The 18,114-nt window shown below is 43.2% G+C and overlaps 1 protein-coding gene across 1 annotated transcript in view; it reads right to left on the bottom strand.

The window, feature by feature from the left end:
• tnmd (tenomodulin) overlaps positions 1-2,655 on the bottom strand; it is a 101,227-nt gene extending 98,572 nt beyond the window's left edge. The window contains exon 1 of the mRNA XM_061834934.1: positions 2,549-2,655. Within this exon, the coding sequence (XP_061690918.1) occupies positions 2,549-2,587 (39 nt within the window). The 5' untranslated portion in view covers positions 2,588-2,655. The remainder of the gene's footprint in view (positions 1-2,548) is intronic.
• Positions 2,656-18,114: the final 15,459 nt, after the last annotated feature.

An 18,114-nucleotide genomic window follows, 5' to 3' on the forward strand; every position in this document is an offset into this window, starting at 1 on the left:
GGCCTCCCTGTTGCAGGCTAGTGATGTGTGGCTGGCTCACAAATGAAACAGCTCTATGATCGAAAGATCTAAGATATTTGAAGTGAACGATGAGAGCCTGCACACGATTGGTCTGTATGTGTGGAATCTTCTCTCAGATCTGACTGTGTGAAGGAAATGGCGGAGGGCGGCGGCGCAACACAGCACATAGATGAGGGATCAAGATGAGAGAGAGACAGTGCGAGGGGGCATAAACAGACAACAGAAGCAGGCTGATATGGCATAGTTAAGAAGATGAGTGACAGGAGGAACAGCAATAAGGTGGACATATTTAAACTTTATCGGCAAAACAAAGGCAGTGTAAAGTTTGCAAGAAAAAAAATCTCTTATTGAGTTGGCTCCACAAACAAGGCACCCATATTGCAATTTGAAGAATGAACACAAAACTTTTAGTAGAGGTACCAGTGTGTATACTGCAACTGTTGCTGGTGATGCTGGAAACTGTATTGTAGTAACTTCACTCCCTACAGATAGAAATCTTTTTAAAACAGTACAGATCATATCTGACAGAAGCAACAGGATCAACTCAAAGCTGTGACACTTGATCTTTTTTAATGACATCACAACACCACAATAGATCATCTTTAAAATGGTGCAGAAAAAACTGCTTACAACTTTCTATGGTTTAATTAATCTGACAATAAGTGAGAGTGTGTCCATAGGCCTCTTTGGTTAGCAACACAGTTTCAAGGGGCTCAACAAGTTACTCTTTGATCACCATGGGAACTATCTACACCGGGTGCATTGAGAAATTTCCAACTTGTTTTCTTATCCTCATTTGAAAGAGAAGCATTTACTTAAGGGAGGTGTTGATTTGTTTAAATGAAGGGCACACACTGCAGATAATTAACCTCGATTAGACAGGTGGAGGCGGCACGGTGGAACAACTGTCAAGCGTTGCCATCACAGTTCTGAGGACCGGGGTTCAAATTCCAGCCCCACCGGTGTGAAGTTTGCATGTTCTCTCCATGCCTGTGTGGGGTTTCTCCGGACACTCCGGTTTCCTCCCACATCCCTAAAAACATGCATTAATTGGAGACTCTAAATTGCCTCTAGGTGTGATTGTGAGTGTGAGTGTTGCCTGTCTCCATGTGCCCCGCCATTGGCTGGCAACCAGTTCAGCGTGTACCCTGCCTCTTGCCTGATGACAGCTGGGATTGGCTCCAGAGCTCCTGCAACCCTCATGAGGATAAGCAGCTCAGAAAATGGATGGATTGATGATAGGCTGGTTGACAGACAAACTAACTTGCATGCAGTCGACAGTAAGTGTGGAATATTCCTAGGTGTCACAGTAAGGGGCAGCAAAATGGTGTCATACCCCCAATGGTTTGCCCCAATTTTCATATATTTTTATCCACTGCAGGGCTTCAACTGGCAATTTTTCAGTTCCCAGTGGTCATCTTTACTGACTGTACTATCCATGCTATATAACTAAAATGAGATATGTAGCAATAATAATAAAGTCTCATCCCTCAGAGGTGTGGTCATTATCTGCTAGTGATTGGCATGGCAGTTCTTTTGAGTGTACTGAATCTGTTCCTTAAAAACATTTGTTCATCGAATCATTCAGTTCTTTTTCAGAAAATAATTTAAGTGCTTCCTCATTATGTTGATGATTCATGCCTGAGGTTCGCAATCGGTCAACATCTTCATTGAAGCACAGTATGTGATATGTATTATAAAGTAGGAAAGGCTCAGGACAAACAAAAAAAACAACTAAACATTTGCGTGCAGCGACCTCAGCTACCGACCATCCTTTGGTGTCTGTTTATGTCCAACTAGGTCCTCACCAGCTGGCGTGACTTTTCTTTATTCCGGTGCACTGCATCACCGACACCAGCATCTGCCACCCGGACTTTCTACTCACTCACTGTTACTGTCATACGGTTAGTGGAAAGTGTCTTTGAGTGTTGAGAGATGCTATATCGGCGGGACAGTGGATCAGCTGGTAAAGCGTTGGCCTCACAGTTCTGAGGACCCGGGTTCAATCCTGTCCCTGCCTCTGTGGAGTTTGCATGTTTTCCCCGTGCCTTTGTGGGTTTTATCCAGGCACTTCGGTTTCCTCCCACATCCCAAAAACATGCAACCTTAATTGGAGATGCTAAATTGCCCCTAGGTGTGATTGTGAGTGTGACTCTCTCTATGTGCCCTGTGAGTGGCTGGCAACCAGTTCAGGGTGTACCCCGCCTTGACAACTGGGATAGGCTCGAGCGATACCCCTGACCCTCGTGAGGATAAGCAGCTAAGAAAATAGATGGATGGAAATGCTATATAGGTTTAATGTATTATTATTTTCAAAAGGCCATAATAATCATATTAGTGATAGAATGACTATATGTATGTGTACCTATATACATGAACTCTTTACATTTATTTTAAAAACGTGCTTGGTTTTATCTGCTTGACTGACTCAAAATTAGCCGTTAGCTTGAATATACGGCTGCTAGTTAAAGCTATCCATGCAAGAACATCAGGACTTGCGATTAAAATCACTCATGAGAACACTCACTGTGTAGTATGTTGTTCCTCTGGCAAACGAATCACTCATTGTAGTAGTACATATCCTTAGTGGATCACAAGCGAGCAAATCACTCCTCAATTCCTCACTACACCACTTCTGTGAATGAATCACTCAGTTCATTTAAGTCCCTCCTCCCTGCAAATCAGTCCCATCCCCGCCTGCACGCTGACTGCTTGTTGGACATGCACCGAATATTCAGAAATGAGTAACAGAACACTTCAACAGTCCCGTTTTCTTTCCCGAGCGCCTCACTCGCTTCAAGTCAGCCAAGCAAAAAGAACAAATCATTTCATAAACTGATTTGGTTAAGTTCATTCACTAAAATGATTCGTTCCTCTGAATGGATCGTTCCCGAATGTAAAAACACATATCTACTACACTTGACCTGACGCTGTCCAACTGTCTTGAGGCAACTTTCGAGACCTTCAAGTTCTTGGTAATTACAGTCTCAATGGACCTGAGGTGGGTGACATGCATTAATAGGAGACTCTAATCTCAGTGGACATCCGATTGGTTGTTTGTTGCCCTGTGATTGGCTGGCAACCACTTCAGGGTGTACCCCCCCTCCGGCCCGAACATACAGTGGTAGGTAGGATAGGCTCCAGCACTCTAGTGACCCTTGTGAGGATAAGCGGGACAGAAAATCAATGGATGGATGCTTCTTGATCAATGCTAACTCTCTTGTATACAGCCGGAACTAATTACAGTGATTAAGTGGATGCACACGAGCAAGCTCGAACACCGATGTATTTCTTCCACCCCCCTCCCACTGTCTGTCTGCTCTTACCACCTCACAATTTCAGTGAGTTGTTTAAGACATATGACCATTGTCTGGAAGTCATCATGGCGGTCACCCGTCATGCAGAGGTACACTTGTCATCATGCCGAGCGCCGCACGCTTTGGCGATAATCCATGCCTCCAGCTCCTTCCCCCCCAGCCTCATCCACATTATTCCTTGCCCTGAGGCCAACACACCAGATTTTTTATGTCAGTTGGCATGCACCTTCAACTTCTAAGTAGCTGTTTGACTTTCACGAGTCTCCCATCATCACAGCGTACACACTCCCAGGCAAGGTTGACACATCCTTGCTCTGTAATTATATGCCAGTTATAAGTGTCCACTTCCGCATGCAGATGGGACCCCGTCTCCTTAAAAAAAAAATTCACGCAGCAGGTCGAACTTATCTACTCTGGTTATTTATCATTTCCTCAGACGATTAAAATATTTCTCATTACTTTTTGCTCAACCTCCATAAAGGAAAAAGGAGACAAATTATTCATGACTGACATTATTTTAAACATATGAGCCATTTAACCTCAGAGCCATGTCCACTATGTAGCTTAATGAGGGACAAATGTGAAATTCAACATGAACATGCATGTAGGGGTGTCAAACTATTTTTTCCCCCTCCACTACACGTTACGGTTTACCCTCACAGTGCCAATATGACTGTGAAACTGCATACACTTTTCAGCCCCTCATCAAAGCATCACATAGCCTGAACACAACAAAATTGATGGATAACTAGTTTTTAAATGGGAAGTCAAGGAAAAATTGTTTAGCTTTTGATGGATATATAAAAAGCAATTTGGTAACAAAAAGTGCTTGCAACATCTCGGAGTTATTCATTACATTCGACAGTGTGAAATTATGGCACAGTTTAAGCAAGAAACGTGGAAATTGACAGCAATGAACTGCTTTTTGGCTCGAATGTAGTCCCCAGAGTTTGACACCTGTGCCAGGGCAATCAAACTCAAGAAAGGCATCCTCTGGCATTTGCCTAATGATAACTGAACTTGTGTCCGCATAACGACGACAGCATTTGCTCAAAATGTTGAGCATCAGGCAATTCCTGCATGAGAAGATTACCATATTAGATCAACTTCCCCATAGAACCTGGCTTTATGTGATTTTTCCTCTTTCCCAAGCTCAATAGGTCATTAAGGTCAACCGTTTTGGAGATCTCTTTGAAGAGGAAAAGTTTTAAGTTTGATTTAAATTAATGGTAATGTGTATGTTTGTGACAGAAGTCCTGCAACTTTTCTTCCACACCTTGTACTGTATCTTAATCCTGTTTACATGATTCTCCCAGGCCTGGTCGTTTATTCACTCACACATGAATCGAAAAAAAAATAACATCTGGAATTTGAATAGCAGGTTAAGAGTAAAATCCAATATGGGAACACAATTCAGCAAAACTACCCCATGAGCATTCTGAATTTATTCAGTCACATTTAAAGTATTTTTGTACAAAACCAAATGTAACAAGATTTAGATTTCTGGCAAAATCCTTAAAGGTCAAAGGGGAGACTGGTTATTGTTCCTTTTTTGAAAAACAGTTATGGGGTTGGGGTGCCTGAAATGTGTTACTGACAAAATCAGTTTTTAAGCAGTACTGCTTCTCATTCCCTCTCCATTCTGTCTATGGCAAACAATTTATGATAACAAATTCAGTAGTCTTAAAATGGTGAGTAAGATCACTAAAGTAGCTGCTCAAGATCATTAAAGTCGCTCTTAAAGTAGCTGCTGTTAAGCTTCTAAAAACAGCACTGGGTGATTCCATCTTAGACAGACCCATCCCAAATTTCTCTTTCATAGCCAAGATTCTTGAGAAAGTTGTTTTTAATCAACTCACCAATTTCTTGAATTTAAATGGTCTTTTTGACAAACTCATCGAACTGAACTCATCACAGAGTCTGCTCTTATCAAAGTGCTAAATGATATAAGGTTGAATACTGACTATGGAAAGGTGTCAATTTTGGTCTTGTTGGATCTCAGTGGGTTTTTTGATACAGCGGATCATAATATACTGCTCAACAGGTTGGAAACATGGGAAGGACTAAATGGAATGGTCCTTAAATGGTTTAGGTCCTGCCTGGAGGAAATGAGCTACTTTGTCACCATTGGAAGTGCTCAATCTCAACAAATTGCAGTGACCTATAGGGCCCCTCACGGGTCAGGTCTTGGAACCCTCCTTTTCAATTTTTCCAAAACTTTAATATTGACTATCAGAGCGATGAAGAGGACTCAGTTATATTTAGCAGTCTCTCCAGTTGACTACAGTTCAACTGAGGTGTTGTGCCAATGTCTAAAGCAGATAAATAAGTGGGTGACCAAAAATTCTTCAACTAAATCACAACAAAACTGAGAATTGCTTTTTGCGATAAAGAAAAAGAGAATGCCTGTTAGTAAATACCTGAACTCACTATCTTTAAAACCAAAGGCCAAGTCTGAAACCTTGGTCTTCTGATCGATTCCGACCTGACTTTCAACAGTCATATCAAATGAATCACATAAAATACCTTTTACCATCTAAAGAACAGATCTTGCGTGTAAGGCTTATATGTGTCAAGCAGACCAGGAAAAGCTCATCCATGGTTTAATCTCAAGTAGACTTGACTACCGTAATGATCTTCTGACAGGACTCCCCAAAAAAGAGCATTAAACAGCTCCAACTCATTCAGAATGCTGCAGTTCAGGTTCTGACCAGATCTAAGCGGTCAGAGCATATATTGTAACTCCAATTCTAAAGTGCTTGCACTAACATCCAGTCAGCTTTAGAATGGATTTTTAAAGTTCTGCTACTGGTCTATAAATCACTAAATGATTCAGTTCCTGAATAAATGAAAGAAATGCTTACGGAATACAAAACCAGTAGAGCTCTGAGATCAACAGGCATAGGTCAAATAGTGGAGTGCAGAGTCCAAAACAAACATGGTGAAGCAGCATTTCGCTATTATGTTGCACACAAATAGAATAAGTTGCCAAGAGAAGTAACATCAGCCCCAAGTGTGAATGTGTTTAAATCCAGGTTGAAAAGGACTAAGGAAATGGATGGATGGATAATATATATTTTGTCATCTTTATTTTTTTTCCCCATTTTAAATGTTTTATTTCTTCGTAATCAAATCCTTTTAATCATCTAAAGCACATTGTGTATAAAATACACCATAGAAATACATTTGCTTTGCTTTAGTGTAGTTTCATTTAAATTTATTTTACAGGAATTAAGTAATTGTGAATCGATTGGCAGATGGTTAAGCAACAAAGTGAGCAGTTCTGTTTAATCATTTTATCCAGGAGTTAAGGTTAGAATTAGATTCATGTTTGTTGTCGAAGTCGTTGGACATCTGAAAGTGGAAAGATGGTGTGGCTGGCGCACAACAGGGGAAAGTCTGTCTAATTAAATGAATGAACACAATAATGGGGAAACTGGTAGCGTGTTGTGCATTTCTGGATCTAGTAAGCACTCTTTGGGTCAAGAGAGGCAATTTCTATGCAGGGGATCTAATCAGTAACTTTGTCCCATGAGGAGAGCCCAGCATACATACATTACATTCCACTGCCTGGCAAAGTAGTCATTACAAAGTTTCGCACTGTCAGCAGATTTGAGGAACACTTCCATGTAGCAGCAAAGGCAGCCAAAATATGCCTCTCAAGAACATAAAACGAAGAGACTGGATTCTCATTAAAGTAAGTTTATTAGTTACCACTACTGCAGTCATTTACATACATTTTTTGCATCACACTGTAATGAGATGGGAGTTGATTAGTTGAGCTCATGGACTCATACAAAATACATTATAGAGTATTTGGACATATGTCCATGACACAAGGGAAAATTTAACTCCATATGGATTAATTAATTAATTAACAGCAAGTGTATTTTCATACGTTTGTCTACAACGTGTACGCAAAGGCATCAGAGCATTGATTAAAAAAAATAGCTCACCTCTCTTAATCGTCTTCACCTCTATTCATCATCTCTTGATCAAACTTGGTGTGTATGATGAAGATTTCTCTCAATCAGAAAATGGATGGATGTATAGTGACTACAGTATTTTGGAGCAACACAAAGTGCCATAAAAACACCACTCTTCCTCATGTGGAATAAAGTCTTCGGACAAAGACTTACATTGGATTGGCAAAGATGGGTCTTTGCTGTTGACAAGGGAACTGTCATAAAAAGTTGAAAATTATCATCCACCCATCCATAGGTCCAAGGTCGCAGATGAGCTTAGAGCCTATTCCAGCTATGATTGCGTGAGAGGCAAGATATACCCTGGACTGGTTACCAATCAACCACAAGGCAGATACCGTATATATGCATGTGTTATACAGTAGACAAGAATTCAGACTCACAATCCCACCAATAGAACATTTGGGGTCTTCATTTAACTTAAGCATGCTTTTAGAATGAAGGAGGAAGCCAGAGTACCTGGGGAAAACTCACACATGCATAAGGAGAACATGCATACATCATACATGAAGGTTGGAGCCAAGAATACTGCACTTCAGAATTTTGAGGGAGACATGGTAACTACTTGTTTACCATGTTGACGTAGATTGTCATCGCACCTCCAAAATGTGTGACATAAAATGAAAGAATTCTTACTTGAGACCAATTGCAGGGTTTGTTTAAAATTTTCCCAAATTAGCTTGAAAGAGCCCACCACGTGTTTCACTTCATGTTGCCAATGATGTTGGCATTGAAAGATTAAAAAGGTATACACCAGGTTTTTGAGTAGATACTTTAAATGGAAAAAAAAAGGTAAATGACAATGTATTAAAAGATTGGTGATGCAGAATTTTGCATAGGACTACTTTGCACTTCAATACTGGTTGAATGAACAACAACGGTATATAAAATAGATGTTGTACTCACTTGGGCCGTGTTACCGTCCATACCGTGTAGCCACAACACAATTGGCAATCGCTATGCATTTATACTGGAGATGAACTCAATCTACAACCTCTTGAGAATAACAAACTGCTCCTATTGTTAGCAATTATGTGAGCATCTTCATAAACTTGTTGAATAGGGAACAGGTGCATGTGAAAATCAATCACGACTATCCATCTGCAGCCATTTCTGGGTCATGATGTGTGTCTCACAAAAGGTAATATTTTCCTCCAAGTACACCCGGTTTTGGGGAGGAACAGAAGCTTTACTAAAAAATACAGGAGAATGCTTTTGTAACCTTTAATAAGCTTGTCGCGTCATCATTGCTGCAGTCCATGTAATATTAACTACTTAAAGAGTGGTTTAGGAGCTGGTACTTGTTATCCCAAGATGTTTCTTTGTCGTTGCATCATTCCAGCTCTCACTTTTGGAGGACACCCATGGGGCCTTACTATATTTTGTTGCCACATGCTGCACACCTTTATGATTAGCAGGGTACAAAGCTGGATGTATTATTGAATGGAATTTTGAGAATTTGTACTCTGAAAATAATTTGGAGATAATGCATGAAGAACTCGTAAAAGCTCTATTGGTGGAGCGCTAGTAAGTACGCTATCGAAACCATGTGGGATTCTTCACCAAGAGGAGAGTAGATTCAATAATGTAGTCAAAAACTTAGACGGTGGGATTTAATAACACACTACTGATAGCAATTTATGATTAGAAATAACTTTATGTACAGTATAAGCACACCGGACTGGTACAGTAATACAGAGCACAGATGTAAAGTGTCACGTCCCATCGGAACGAGAGTAGGACCCAAATGCAGGACTCGGAAGATGCAAGGTAGTTCAAGGAGACACGTTTATTATATGCAGAAGTAGGGGATCGAGCAGGCAGTCCAGGGCAGCAGCGGTAGTTGGGACGTCGGGCGAAGAGAGCAGGTGAGCGGGCAGGCAGAAGTCGGTACACAGGAGAACAATCAAAGCAGGCAGAAGTATCAAAGGAGTCAGGCTTACAAGGTTGGTCGGAGAACGGACGAAGGTTCAATCAGGGATACCGGAGCACACGAACGGGACATGAAGATCAACGAACTGGCGCCGGCCAGTTGTCATCGCGGTCATATAAATCCACAGCAAAATCAGGCTGGATGAGGCGCAGGTGTGCACCTTCCAATCAGCGTACCTGCGGACACCTGCACAGCTCGTGCTGGAGCGGCAGGATCATGACAGTAACCCCCCCCCCTCAAAGGGACGGCTCCCAGACATGCCAAAACGAAAAAAGACAATAATTAACACAGGCAGGGGTGGGCCGAAGGGGTGTCCGGAGGAGGGAACGCCCCCCCCCCCCCCGAACCCCAGTCTGGTGGCCATCCAGCCCACCAAACACAAGGCGTCCGGGTGGACAGGTCAGGAGAACGACCCGGACGCCAAGCACCAGGGTCCCCAAGGGGCAATTCGGGCGGACGACCTCTGTGAGGAACCAAACGGCGAAGCAGCAACCAAAACGAGGCAGGCCACTGCTCCGGACGAGAACCTCCCACGCCATGGTTGCAAGACGACCAGGGATTGGTCGCCACCGAGGCTTGGTCATGAAGCGGCTGGGAGCCATCTGGAGCGAATAGGATGATGGAGAGAAGGACCAGAGCCATGACCGCCTTCCCGAAGTCTCCCCAGCTCCTCCTGGACCTCAACGTGAGAAGGCGGCGACCCCATCGCCTCCTCCTGGACAGCAACGTGAGAAGGCGGCGACCCCATCGCCTCCTCCTAGACAGCAACGTGAAAAGGCGGCGACACCATCGCCTCCTCCTAGACAGCAACGTGAAAAGGCGGCGACACCATCGCCTCCTACTGGACAGCAACGTGAGAAGGCGGCAACACCATCGCCTCCTCCTGGACAGCAACGTGAGAAGGCGGCGACACCATCGCTTCCTCCTGGACAGCAACGTGAGTAGGTGGCGACACCATCCCCTCCTAATGGACAGCAACGTGAGAAGGCGGCGACACCATCGCCTCCTCCTGGACAGCAATGTGAGAAGGCGGCGCCACCATCGCCACCTCCTGGACAGCAACGTGAGCAGGCGGCACCACCATCGCCACCTCCTGGACAGCAACGCGAGGCGGCTGGGGAACTGTCGCCACCTCCTGGACGGGAACGTGAGAAGGCAGCGTCAGTGTCACCGTCGCCACCTCCTGGACGAGAACATATGGGCATGCCCGTCGCCGACAGCAGGAACGGGGAGCGAACGCGGGCCGGTCGCCGACAGAGCAGGAACGGGGAGCGACCGTGGGCTGGTCGGCACTGGTACTCCAGAGCACGGACGAGAAGCGGCTGTGGAGACGTCGCCACCTCCTGGACAGCAACATGAGGCGCAATCGGGTCGGTCCCCACTGCCACGTGAGCTTGCAGTGCATCCGTTGAAACAGCAACGTAGGCGTGGCGCGGTGGCGAATCCGTTTCCAGGGCAACGTGAACGAGAGTCGGCAGAGAGTCAGTCGAAACTGACACGTGGGCGTGTCTCGGGAGCGGGTCAGTTCCGACTGCCGCGTTAACTCTGCTCGGAACAGCCAAAACCTCGACGTGGGAATGGCGATGAGGCGGGTCAGTTTCCACAGCTACGTGCGCTTGGCGAGGTGGCGAGTCCATTCCCACTGCGACGTGCACTTGGCAAGGTGGCGAGTCCGTTCCCACTGCAGCGTGCGCTTGGCGAGGGCGCGAGTCGGTTTCCACGACAACGAGGCAGAGAGTCAGTCGAAACTGACACGTGGGCGTGTCTCGGGAGCAGGTCAGTTCCAACTGCCACGTGAACCTGGGTCAGCAGCGAGTCCGTCGCCGTTGCGACGTCAGCGTCGCTCGGCTGGTTCACCAATCCTTGCCGGACCTGGGCCGTGAGAGCCGCCAATTCCGCGCTCTGCCGCTCTATCTCCGCCCGCATTTAGGGTTAGGCGTGATTTGGCGACTCCTCCTCCCTCTGGGCTGGAAGCTTCGCCACCAGCTGCGGGTCCGCCGGTTTCGCCGTTGCCGGCGAGGAGTGGGAGGACGATGTCTTAGTTGCCGCGCAGCGGGAAGCACCGGGGAGTGCCCGGACTTAAACCTACCGGGCGAAGACGCTCGGGTGCTGGAAACGCGGGGCGGTGAAACAAACTGACTGGGATGAAAGATCGGATGAGCAGATTCATAATCAGAATAATCGGAGTCGTACTCCGGCAGCCGGTCATATAAATCACGGTCCTCCTCATATTCCGAAAAGTCAGAGTCCAGAAGAATATGAGGAGCCAGACGGGTCGTGTTCAGGACGTATTCATACCTCGCTGGCAGAGCGTAAGACACGGAAGCGGAGGACATCAGGGAGCCTACCCGGATCGGACAGGCTTGGTCCTCCGGCAGACGGTCTACCTTGCGTCGGTCCTGTGAGGGCCAGTTCGTTGTGTCACGTCCCATCGGAACGAGAGTAGGAGCCAAATGCAGGAACTCGGAAGACGCAAGGTAGTTCAAGAAGAGACACGTTTATTATATGCAGAGGTCGGGGATCGAGCAGGCAGTCCGGTGCAGCAGCGGTAGTTGGGACGTCGGGCGAAGAGAGCAGATGAGCGGACAGGCTGGAGTCTGTACACGGGAGAACAATCAACGCAGGCAGAAGTATCAAAGGAGTCAGGCTTACAAGGTTGGTCGGAGAACGGACGAAGGTCGGTACACGCAGGTTCAATCAGGGATACCGGAGCACACGAACGGGACATGAAGATCAACGAACTGGCGCCGGCCAGTTGTCATCGCGGTCATATAAATCCACAGCATAATCAGGCTGCATGAGGCGCAGGTGTGCACCTTCCAATCAGCGCACCTGCACGGACACCTGCACAACTCGTGCTGGAGCGGCAGGATCATGACATAAAGGTGATGAAAATTTATACAAAATTATATACAAACGTTTAGAAGTTTAAAAAAAAAAGGCATTCGAAATGGCAAAACACTGAACACGAATTCTCATAACCACAATTGTATTGTCAGTAGTTATGGAGAAGGATAGATAGCTAGATAGATAGATAGATAGATAGATAGATAGATAGATAGATAGATAGATAGATAGATAGATAGATAGATAGATAGATAGATAGATAGATAGAGATAGATAGATAGATAGATAGATAGATAGATAGATAGATAGATAGATAGATAGATAGATAGATAGATAGATAGATAGATAGATAGATAGATAGATAGATAGATAGATCTACTACGAAAAGTCTGAATTTGTATATATTTCAGTCCAAACAATAATCCAGTGTGTGTGAGGTAAACAAAAGATGAGTTTGCACTTTCTGACCCGCAGTACTTATTAGACAAAACACTTTACATTTCACCGTCTCCCTGTCCCGTACTTTGAAATTAAAATGTGCCTCTGGACTTTATTCCTAGTGTTAGGGACCAAGTGCAAAATTTTAATAAGATGGATTAATCCCCTTTGTCGGTAATTAAAACAAATACAAAAATTACTCTGGGCTCTTTTAAAGTTTTAATCACAGTTTATAAACTATGTATTTGGACAGAGTTCATAAATGTGTGTGTGTGACTAGACCATCCGGGTGGCATATTAATATCGTGTTGAGGTTATATAGGACAAAGGGCTTGTATTTCAGGGGTTCTCAAACTATTTAGATCCAGGGATGAAAATATAATCATACTGTCATTCTAACCAGTGCCAGTCTCATCTTGAAAATCACTCTATGCTAGAGCCCCATTTATTTGGGGGCACAATGCCACCCTCCCAGGTATGGGGCTTCACATACTGGATTGCAATGCCAGAAACCGTCACAGATGTTGTGGGACTTTTCAGGTGCAGCATGATGACCATTTCAAATACAGTATGTATCACATTTCATGAAATAAAAAAAAAGACATTTGATAAGGTTGGGTTGAGGGCTTGGGTTGGGACTAAACTCCTACTCTTTAGGACATCTTAAGGGTAGGATTAGCAAGTAATATTAGAACAATGCGTGTCCTCCCAGGAACATGCATGAGATTGCTAATTAATATCCAGCAATCCATCCATTTTCTTAGCTGCTTATCCTCACAAATGTCATGGAAGTGCTGGAGCCTATCCCAGCTGTCAACGGGTAGGAGGGAGGGTACACCCCAATTGCAGGGCACTCAGAGACAAACAGTGCACTCACAATCACACCTAGGGGCAATTTAGAGTGTCCGATTATTGTTGCCCGGAGAAAACCCACACAGGCACGGGAGAACATGCAAACTCCATACAGGTGGGGCCAGGATTGAACCCGGTCGTCAGAATTGAGAGGCCGGCGCTTTACAGCTGCACCACCGTGCCGCCCTCATTAATATTGTTAGTTTTGTTGTTAAAAATTTTAAACTAAATAGTCCCCACCTGTTTGATTGAAAAGTAATTGCCCAAATGCTATTCAAATTTTATCCCATGTCACTGGCTGAAGTGTACTGTACTCCTTGCATGAACAACATGGCTGTGACCAGAGAGCCGGTCGTTTCCAAAAGTTCAGGCAGTGTTCCCGACTAAATTATTTGAAACAGACAAAATGAGCAGAATAATTTTTACAAAGTGTTGATACGACAAGAAAGGAGCCCAGTGGAAGGCAATCAAATAATTGGTGACCATTTATATGTCTCAAAAGCAGTCATCTGTCCACACATTGGAAACTTTGTCCTGAGGGATGTGCTCCCAAAACTCAAATATTTAGGAGAGGTCACTACTATGGCTTTTATATTGTAAATCTAGACCAGTGTTGACAAACCCTGGTAGTAATGCAGTATGTAACATTTTTCTTATCAAGACCTTCACTAACAATCTATACACGAAATGAAAAGAATAAAAGCGCAACTATGAAAGTATTATATTTTCCATTTTCATCTTTGGTGTTAGAAAAGAGCTTTCAAAGGGAAGAGTAACTTCAAGGATGTTCCAGGGAGTGCCATATTTTTGCCATTTGAGGGCCCCTAATCTCTAACCTCTTGACAGTAAATCTTGGTGCCACAATAAAATAACACTGAAGGGATTTTTTTTTAGTTTGAAAACACATTGGAGATGCTCTTATTATTGTTAACTCATGAGAGTGTTTGTACTAAAAGGTTTTTTTTTTTTTTGCCAGTGTACCACTTTTGAAATGAGAAGTAGATTTTGCTCATTAGTCCGATGGTGAAGGTAAGGACAGAGAGGTAGTGATTATGGCAAATGCGGGAGGGGGTAATAAAACTGCTTTACACTCAGCAACATAATGTAGGTGTGATGAGAGCAACATTTACTCCGTCCTTGATCCATATAATTAGCGCAAGAACTACTTTTTCTAATGCTTTAGCCTTCACAAATAGTTATTTTTCTTGGAAGGCTCTATAGTGGTTACAGGAACCTACTGACAGAATGGCACTCAAGGAGTGCTTGTATGTGATGAAAAGGAATCTTGGAGAAAAAAAATACTGTACCTCCCTAAATGTTTTCAGCTTTGGCCCAGACCCCCAGGTCCCTCAAAAAAAAAAAAAAAAAAACCCTAGGACTTTTGCACCCAGAAAGATAAGTGAAAACCTTGCTAGAGATGTTTATATTGATTATAATCCACAATATTGTAAGGAAACTGTATTCATCATCATACAAGTCAATAATCCGATGGGTTTTTTTTCCTGCAATGGACACCTAGTAAATTGCTTACCCAGATTACAATTGAAGCAGTTTATCACAATTAGGCACAGCCGGGGCAATTTAGGAGACCTAGCTTCTGGTCTACCTCGTGCACATTATGCTTTTATCTAGTTCAAATGAGACATATTTAGCATTTTTCTTCCACACTTTTAAAACATTTCCCAGGTTATCTTAATAACTAAGAATAGTTTGAGTATTTTGACAAAAGCATGTCACGCTGAAGAATCATGGCACACTTGGTTTGATGTGTCAGCTTTGCCTCGTAGGAATGAGATACTGCTCATCCAGACCTCCTACTGTGGGATGTGCCAAAGATTTAAAAGTTGCAAGTGCATCAGTACATGGGCTAATCAATCGGTCTCAATATTGCTTGAACCAGTTGATGGCTCGATCTCGTGAGACTTGTCGCAGATATGTCAGATAGTGCTGTGCTGTGAGTTTGTGAGGAAAAATGTGACTGAATATGGAAGAATAGCAGACCTGGACAGGATTCACGACACTTGCAGCAAGATTTAAGTCCAAAGTGTGGAAGAAAGGGGGATTACATATGTGTAATGGAGCACTGAATAAAAAGATCACCATATGCAAAGACAGAAAACCTACGCAGAAGTAAACTAGTAGTGCAACAAATCTCCATACTAACTTGTTGAGATGTGGAAAAGAGCAAGAAAGAAGTTAGCATAGCTAGAACAAAGATTTGCATGGACAAAGACAAGATATACTAATAATAGTAAGGCAGATGTGCTAACCTGTAATCATCCATCCATTCATCCATCCACTAGCCAAGCTCTTTGTCCTCACAAGGGTCACCGGAGAGCGGGATCCGATCCCAGCACGCTTCGGGCAAAAGGCGGACCACACCATCACTGAGCGGGAACCAATCCTATACTGCCCGCACCAAAGTCAGGCGTGTGCACCACTACCCCATCACTGACTCATAATAATAATAATAATAATAATAATAATAATAATATAATAATAATAATAATAATAATAATAATAATAATAATAATAATAATAACACTAGTAGACATTTGCTTGAGTTCTTAGAATCTGGGTTCAAATCTGTTTTTTTTGGAGTATGCACGTTCTCTTCGTGCCTGCAAGGGTTTTCTCTGGGTACCCTGGTTTCTTCCCACATCCCCAAAACATGGATATGGTAGGTTAATTGAAAACTCTGACTTAACCATTGGTGTGAATATGACCGGGATGGGTTGTTTGTTTAAATGTGCCCTGTGATTGCCTGTCAACCACGTCAGGCCGTACCCCACCTCCTGCCCGATGGCAGCTTTTTTGATAATAAATTATTCCTTGCTTTGTAAAGAAGCTGATGTATATGAATTGTCATAGTATTATGTTTTGTTATTTTTGACCGAGACTAATTGGTGCGTCCAAGATAAGCTTCACTGTGTACTGTTGGAATGGCTCTTTTGGAGTATCAAGAGTGGATGGAGTAAATGTTTACATGTACTGTCCTAAACCTCCAAACCTCCCACATCCCAAAAACATGCAACATTAATTGGACACTGTAAATGGCCCCTCGGTGTGATTGTGAGTGTTGTCTATCTCTATGTGCCATGCGATTGGCTATCAACCAGTTCAGGGTGTACCCGGCCTCCTGCCCGTTGACAGCTGGAATAGGCTCTTGCACTCCTCCGACCCACGTGAAGATAAGCGGCTAAGAAAATGGATGGATATTTCAATGCATTTTGCTTGCTTTTTGCATTGAAATATGCATTTTATGTGAAACTTCCAGCAGATTTTGTTTTACAGTATTAGACCAATGAATTAGATTTTTGTACACCCTTTGCAAAATCCCTTATCTCTGCACCTGTGTTTTGCTTATTTTTTATTGCTCCATGCCATAATTTTTGTCTTGGTCAAAATAAAGGAGCGCTTACTTCTGTCAAACCTGTTTTTGATTTAGGTTCACTTGGCTTGAGGACAAAATTAACAGTGTTTTTCTGCAAATAATGCAGTATTGGTTTGTGAAAAAAAACATGCTACTCTGTAAATTTGCAACTTGTCAATTGTTACAGTGCCAGAACGCTGTAAACTGAATTAACGATAATCTCAATTTACTTACAAAAATACTTACCCAGTTTGACAAACTATGATTCTGTTCTGTGACTATGATCTGGTGGATATACAGGTTAACTCTTTCTTCTGCCATCTAGTGGAAGAGGATTGAGTTGTTCTGCTTCTCACTATCTCCATGGGATGGATAGATTATATAATAACGAGAAAAAAAACGTTTTCAGTGAAATCAGGTAATTTCGCACAGTGCAACGGTTTGGATTATGCATGAGAAACTTTACCTCATTGAATAGCACCACATTATTTACTCAGACAACATGATGACTGAGTGGATGGGCCATACAAATGTAGCGTTGGCTATACTGCAAGTAGTAGTCTGTGGCGCCACTGATCGACTGTCCTCCGGTGGTGTTTACAGCTGGCTTTAAGCCTTGACGTATGTTTTGAAAATGAACATCTGGTGAGGGTAGCGATAATCCTATGGACAGCCCATTAAGCACCCCAGGTTCACAGATAAGATGAATACTGTATGCTTTTATTCCCTCTGTGTGGCTATCCTCGTCAAACTGATTTTCATTTACATGCATTAGCCCGACCTCTTAAAGTATCCAAGGCTAATGCTATTTATCGCAGCTAAAAAATTAAACAAGGTCCTTATGGAGGTTAACAACGCTGACGGAAGCCTCAATCACATCACTGAAGAGGCACCACCAGTGATTTAAAAAAAAACAAAAAAAACCTTTATAGTAGCTCCCAAATCAAGTAATGCTGCATATTCCCTAATGTTTTATGCCATTTAATCTGTGCAGCCAAGCATCAATGACCTCACACCATTTACTGTATCCGGTATGTAATCATTTTGGCATCTGCTAGACAAGATGTCTGAACTGATATAAAATAGTGTATATGGGTTGCTTCTCACCTTAAAGACCCACAAGCCATCATGCAAATTATTCTAAACTCTTTGGATTTTCGGAACAAACTAAAATATCTAGATACTTTTTAAAGGGCAATATTTGTTATGCTTTTATGACTAATGTAAGATGGGTGGGCGACCTCGCTCTGACATTTTGGTTCAAACCTTTAGAAGTGGTTAAGAGCCAAACAAGGTCACAGTGGTCATCCAACACTTATCACTTAAGTTTTTTTATTATTTCAGGAACTA

This window comes from Syngnathoides biaculeatus, chromosome 11 (assembly GCF_019802595.1).
Source record: "Syngnathoides biaculeatus isolate LvHL_M chromosome 11, ASM1980259v1, whole genome shotgun sequence".
In the NCBI taxonomy this organism is placed as follows: Eukaryota; Metazoa; Chordata; class Actinopteri; order Syngnathiformes; family Syngnathidae; genus Syngnathoides; species Syngnathoides biaculeatus.